Source organism: Branchiostoma belcheri, unplaced genomic scaffold, assembly GCF_001625305.1.
Source record: "Branchiostoma belcheri isolate BF01 breed outbred unplaced genomic scaffold, Haploidv18h27 scaffold100, whole genome shotgun sequence".
NCBI classification, from domain to species: domain Eukaryota; kingdom Metazoa; phylum Chordata; class Leptocardii; order Amphioxiformes; family Branchiostomatidae; genus Branchiostoma; species Branchiostoma belcheri.
This window is the reverse complement of record NW_017802381.1, coordinates 100,718-107,611: the sequence shown is the minus strand read 5'-3', so window position 1 is coordinate 107,611 and position 6,894 is coordinate 100,718. Positions and strand designations below refer to the sequence as shown.

Here is a 6,894-nt window from a genome sequence, read left to right as displayed (position 1 = left end):
CCCCCCCCGGTCTAGGTAGGGTTAAGATCGATAAAAAAAGCGTTTATGTCCCGCATTTCAATACTTGAGAAGGAAAGTTTACATATCTACCCCAAAATACTTGAATGCAGTTCAATACTGTCAATCAGCGACCAGATCTCCAAACAGGGTGCATCTGCTGCCGAATTTTGGGCATTGGCCCTATGCCCAAATTGGCCCTATGTCCAAATATCGCCACACACCCTGCTATAGTACATTACTAATAACAATGTCAAAAAGTCCAAACCATTTTAAGAGACAAAAGAAAATGAAAAAAAAAAAAACGCCTAGGGGTATTTTCACTGCACCTTCATGCCAAATTTCATGTTATTTAGCCCCAAAATAAAGGAGTTGAATCAATTTAAAGAAATAACAGGAGGAGAAGAATGAGGAGATGAAACTTGAGCAAAAACAATATGACTTCACCACATTGTGCTGAAGTCATAATTAATAACTTATCTTGCTGAGCGCATCATATGTCGTTCTGCACATACAGTACCATCTATATAACACCCTGTATAGGTACGATTTGGGAGTATTTCTCGTGCAACTCATCACACCGCTGCGAAACGCAACGAATGCGGAAGTAACTATGCCACTGCAGGGCAAAAAAAATTAAGGGGATATGATCTTATTAAGACATGAAATTATTGAAAAATATTGTGCTAGGAATGTCAGCAGGACAAGGGTTAAATTAGAAATGCAGACATTGGGGCTCTTTAATGTGGGATGTTTTATGTAGTGATAAAACCCTGTGTGTGCTTTTGAGTAAAATGATTTTTTTTACAAACACACTAGGGTGTTTCTCTGAGAGTCAAGAGTCAATTTTTCAAGTTTCATATTTTACAACTCCATTACAGAAATTACATTGCATAACGCTTTTATTAACGAATTTATATTGATTAAAAACTGGGCACTAAACGGACACTACAGGGCACTACAGCACATTACGACAAAACCTGTCTCCTCCAACGATTCGTTTTCAATGTAAAATGACGTCACAGAACTTAAAGTGGTTGCCAAACAGTACTTACAAGGACCACCTCGCGATTAGCAAATTTACAGTTTCGCACTTTTACAAGATCCACACAATCCTGTATCTCCTTGAAGATTGCTTACCAACAAACCACCCCGTATCTGCTTGTACTGTTGTAGATTCAAATTATCTGTTCATTTGGGCCAAAAAATTAAATCCAATCAACAAATGTCAGGGTAAGAAGGTCAAAGATGACGAAATAAAGCAGAGTGCTTTATATATCCATCCATCTATTCATTAACAATGACCCAATGAACTCATTAGATAATAAGCAAGAACAACGACTCCTTCCTTTCTTATTTATCAGAGATGAATGCCTTTTGTCTGTTGCTCTGTGTTTATTCCTGTCAACACCCCATTGCACAATTTACGAACCCCGCTGCAAATTAAACTAAAAGTTAAAAATTCAAGACCATACTATTGTAAAGGGGTATATGATCAAAGTTATAGCAAATTGATAAAAGTATATAAAACACACACACACCATACTAAATACAGATTATTTGGGTGTACAATAATACCAGGTCTCCAAAATAAAATAATTCTAAAAGCCTGTATCGAAAAATTTATAGTATGACAGGTAATACAAAGACATACATAATACAGCAAATTTGAAGCCTTTTTTTGCAGCCTAGAGACTGAATTAAGCAGCTTTTACAATTACTAAAGTATACACGAATAAAAATGTATTGGTCGGCATATACGTAACATCACTTATGATTTTAGGTAATTGCCTTCGACGAGAAGGCTATGAAATCGTTTTGGCACTGTTTGGCAGATTATGCACGATAAAGTTTGAAGGCATGCTCCGATGTTCACGATTTTTGCAGGCAGGTTGTCTTAGTGATGGGTATTGTCAAGGCGAAATATGGGCTTCGTGGGGGGGGGTTCTTACGTGACTGGAGCTGACCTTTTCTGTTTGCATTTTTTTGTTGTACTCCAGATAACTCGGGAATCCTTAAATTGTTGTCTATGATTTTTAGTTGGCAAGTCCCCGTTGAGAATACGGAGGTCAAGTTCGGAAATGGGCCTTGTGGGGGGGTTCCCATGTCATGGAATTTGACATTTTGTGTTGGCCGTTATTGTTTTTAGCGGGATAATTCGAGAATCTGCAAATGGATGTTCACGATTTTTGCTGAGCAAGTTACCGTTGACGTAATGAAGATCAAGTTCGAAAAAGGGCGTCGTGGGATGTCCGTACGTTGCTGTAGTGGGCTTTTGGTAATTGAACATTTGTAATGGGCAGGCGAAGTCTTGCTTTGGTTTAATATCTAGGTTGAAACAACAGGAGACGGAGAAGGATGATGAGACGAAACATAAGTACATAATGAAAAATAATATTATAATCAGTACATATAGTACGGATTGGTTTAAATAGGTTTTAAGATAATTTTAACTTTTCGTAGAAAGGTGACCACACAGCTGTCTCGCTTTTTTTTATTTGTTTAATTGCTTTTAATGAAAATATGATATCATGTTATCTATACTGTTTTTAAACGGATAATGTTCTTCTTCGGGGGTTTTAACCACACGTCAAAATAAATTACAGCATTCCGGCATTTTTTTACTCTATTGTACCTGACCCTAACTGTTACGTGTAGCCCCGAGTGATTGATAAAACGTCAATATGAACCAAAAAGCTTATAGACAAAAAAGTTTTAAGTTCCTCTTTTAAGCTGGTTTAGAAGGAGCGTTTACGTGGTAAGACGAGTTGAATCGCTTTATGTGATGGGTGTCCCTCTATGATATGAAGCTTTTTGCTTAAAAGTAAGGTATTTTTTTTAAATAAGTTTTATCTATTTCAGAAAGATCGGGTAGTCAAGTCATTTTTTTCTTTGCTTATCCTAAAGCGCAGTCTCTATTCCCTACAATGGACCAACATGGACAGCCCAATCCACAGCGTCGAAATGGTTTTTATGATGATATACAGATGATCATTTCGCAGTATGGTAAGCTTGATTTTAATGAGTTAGTTCGCATTGGATTGTGATGATATTTGGTATGTTGGTAAGTCTTAGGAAGACAAGGTCAAATATGGGCCTCCTGGTGGCTGACCTTGGCACTGCGGCAAACTTCCGTTTTGTTATAATCTTTTGTCCAGAACATGATATTGAAGACAGATACCTTTTCCTGTCAGGAATAAGTGGTGTGAGTTTGGGCTTACTCTGGGACTGCAGGAGACTTTCAGGCAAAATCCAAAAGTGGATGAGTCCAAATAGGAACAATGTATTTTCATCATTTTTGTGTAGGTAGCTAAGAGAGAGAGACACATGATTAGATGCAAACTATGCAAATGAAGACCTAATTTGAACAGTGAAGAAGAATATTTTACAATTAGCGTTTTATAATCGTACATTTAAAAATGTAGCATATTTCATCTATGGCAGGCGCAATATCAACAAATACCAATTATGCAAATGATGACCTAATTTGCATTATTGATGTGAAAATTCTGTGATTCCTTTTCGTAAATGATGGGAACTTTATTCCTTGTGACATATGTGTAAGCTACAGGTAAACATAACTATGCATATATTGTTATTAACGTACGGATGTCCCAAGTATGACATTCCCACCATTCACCATTAAGAAATCAGAATCTTTGCATTAATTATACAAATTAGGACATCATTTGCATAATTAGTATCTGTTGATGTTCCGCCTGTCATAGGTTACATACATTACATGTATGAAAGTAATGTAAAACACTGTAATTATAAAATTTCCTCATTAATTATTCAAATATAGTGCTCATTTGCATAATTTGCATTTAATTATGTACATCTCTCTCAGCTACCAACACACCAAAAATTATAAAAATAAGTTGTTCCTATCTGGACTTATTGGCTTTGAAACATTTCGCCAGAAAGTGCCCTGCAGTTCCAAAACAAGCTGCTAGGGGGACCAAACTCACACCACTTATTCCTGACAGAAAGAGCGATCTGTAATCAAAACATCAAGATCAGGACAAAAGATACAAAAACCCGAAGTTCTGCTGCAGTACCAATGTCATCCACCAGGAGGCCTATATTTGACCTTGACCTTTGTCTTCCTAAGACTTACCAATTTACCAAATATCATCATAATCCATAAAGGCGTTAAGAAATTTTGCTGACTACAAATGTGCGGAAACACAAACACACACAGAGACACACACACAGACACACAGACACGCCAAAAACAATACCTCCATTTTTCATGGAGGTAAAAATTAAATACTTCATGGAAGTGTGAGACCTTCGAATTCTTGTTTTTAATGGTATCCCACTATTTATACGTAACTAATAAATAATTATTCATACCTAATTACGACAGTTTACTTACATGCTTACTAACACTTTTATGTGGTTAACAGATGCAGCATCTCGCATCATTAAACGGGTTCTGATGTACATGGCTCGTGACGAAGAGACCCGGAATGCATTTCTACTAGACCGAGAAGAAACGGCCCTTGAACCTCGCAAAGAAGGTTGTTTTTCTTAGCAATCCTGTGTGTGTGTTTGTGTGTGTGTGTGTTTGTGTGTGTGTCTGTGTGCGAGGTGTGTGTGTGTGTCTGTGTGTGTTTGTGTGTGTGTGTGTGCGTGCGTGCGTGTGTGTGTGTGTGCGTGTAAACATTGTAAGTTGACAAGGCTAAAGTGTATTGTTTTAATTTGTGTAGTTGGGTAGGTCTCTATGAGTAGCAACAGAGCATGCTGTTCTTTTTTAATCTCATCACGAAAAAAAGCAACACCAGAACCCATGGTGTTGGAAACCATTCAGCTATGTTGTTTGCTTGGTCATTATCTACGTATATGTATATCATTTTTCTTCAGATCCTTTAAAACGATTTCAAATTGATACGAGTAAGAACATGTATCTTGTTTAAGCTTTCGGCGGCAAAATGATTTTCTTCTCTCTTGTTCAATTTCCAGACCCACATAATGATAATGACGTCATCTTTCTGTCTGAGAGACGCCCAGCCGTTGAGGAAGACCACAAGGACGAGGTAGCACGCACTTGTAAGTTACAATTCTTTAAACATCATTAACACCGACCTGTAAATTTTGCAATGTGCATCTAAATCCCCCACTTTCTCTGTTTGGTTGCATGGAAACCTGAAAGATTACAACACAGGGCGGAGTGAACTTAACTTTGCACAGTTAAGCTGCAGATTAAGAAAAATTACCTTACCCTTAATCTCAAGATATTAAATGAGTTTTAATGAAATTTTAGTGTCTTGTGGGGAATTTTAAGTTGCCCATATCCAAATTCAGCCGTTTAAATATGCAATTGTATGTGTGTGTACACGTGTACCGTACCGTGAGATCTGGAGACCATCGTCGCATATGCCTTGTCCCCCACAGCGACAAGTAGGTACCTGGACAAGGTAAGATAAGGTAAGATACATAGGTACAAAGGTAAGGCCCAAAAAGGCGGTCGTAGCTCTAATTATCATGCTTAACCCCCAATCTAGACTTTTATGGAATTCTTGGAACTCGGGGAGGGGGGCGGTGCTCCCCTCAAAACCTGTGAACGGTTTGTCGTGTGGCCTTCAAATCTTAAGAGAATGTTTTACTAAATCATTGTAGTAATTTTGATATCATTTTTTTACTTAATATGACGTCATTAAAACATCATTTATCTGATTTTGTTTCGTAAACTGTCTAGAAAGGTAGTTTCGTAAAACTTGACGGTATACAACACAACTTTAACAAAAGTGAAAATGCTAGAATTTTTAGATGTGCTAAAACGTATGTTGCCCATAACAAGACAAGCGACGTCATAAAATGACGTTATGCATATCGGCGGCATGCATATGTGATTTATCCGCCATCTTGAATTCTTAATCTTAAATTAAAAAAAATATTTTCAAGATCAAGCCTAAAAATACGAAGGAAATATTCTACAGACGTTTAAATCAACCATTTATGTAAAATAATCAATAAAATTTTAATGAAACATCAAATCTAGTAGTATAGTCCGCTGTCTTAGATTTTGACCAGTGGCGTCCACAAATTAGCAAAAATTATGCGTGATTATTGATAAAAATGTATAAAATGTTATCATTGTTACAAATTATGTTTAAAAAAATTTTCAAAAATGTAAAAAAACTTTTCAAAAAGCATACAAACCTAGAAATGTTTAATGTTAAACGAAAATTACTAGATTTTGCAAAAAAATCTTAATATGAAGTAGTTGCCGACTATATTGTGTCAGAAAGTTTGCTACCCGACATCAAATTTGGTGCGGGCAGTTTTAGTCTTCGCCCTATTCTAGATAGGGTATAATGTCCTAATAATCGTATAATATACATCATAGGTCTCTCTCCTTCGTCTGATCTTTTAACAATTGGCTCCCTTCCACTCTGATACAGTTTCAGATGAACATGCCGACGATGACGTCATCTTCCTGTTTGAAAGGCGGCCAGCCTTTGAGGAACCCCGCCCACGTCCGCCCCCCTGTGCACATATGCGGACGGGTAAACATTAAAAATCTCACGATACAATGAAGTACTTGCGTCCTCGTGTGTACATTGCTCATACGAGGGTGTTTCTCTGTGTTTCAAACATTTGTGTTAATATAAACAAAATATAAATTAATAACTATGGACATAGTAATGATCATAATCTTTAAAAGCAACATTAAGATGAAATAAAAACAAACAAACCCATAATTATGACAATATTTTACAAATGTAAAACAATTATAACATCAACAATCTTCACTAAAAATAGAACCCCTTTAGTAGAATTGTCAACAATCCCAATGGGGTTCAATAGTTGGAGGTCAAAGGTTTACTGTGAAATTAAATCTTACCAATAGGTATACATGAAATTTACATGTTAATTGTTAAGTATGCA

At 36.6% G+C, this 6,894-nt stretch overlaps 1 protein-coding gene across 5 annotated transcripts in view; it reads left to right on the top strand.

The window, feature by feature from the left end:
• The window catches only part of LOC109473769, a 75,189-nt gene extending 68,343 nt beyond the window's left edge, over positions 1–6,846 (top strand). For 3 of the 5 annotated variants that reach the window (XM_019773838.1, XM_019773830.1, XM_019773819.1), the window contains exons 2-5: positions 2,910–3,003; positions 4,410–4,523; positions 4,966–5,052; positions 6,408–6,846. In XM_019773838.1, the coding sequence (XP_019629397.1) occupies positions 2,925–3,003; positions 4,410–4,523; positions 4,966–5,052; positions 6,408–6,523 (396 nt within the window). In that variant the 5' untranslated portion in view covers positions 2,910–2,924 and the 3' untranslated portion in view covers positions 6,524–6,846. Of the gene's footprint in view, positions 1–2,904; positions 3,004–4,409; positions 4,524–4,965; positions 5,053–6,407 lie in introns of all 5 variants that reach the window. The other 2 variants (XM_019773845.1, XM_019773808.1) reach the window with 2 other exon arrangements.
• Positions 6,847–6,894: the final 48 nt, after the last annotated feature.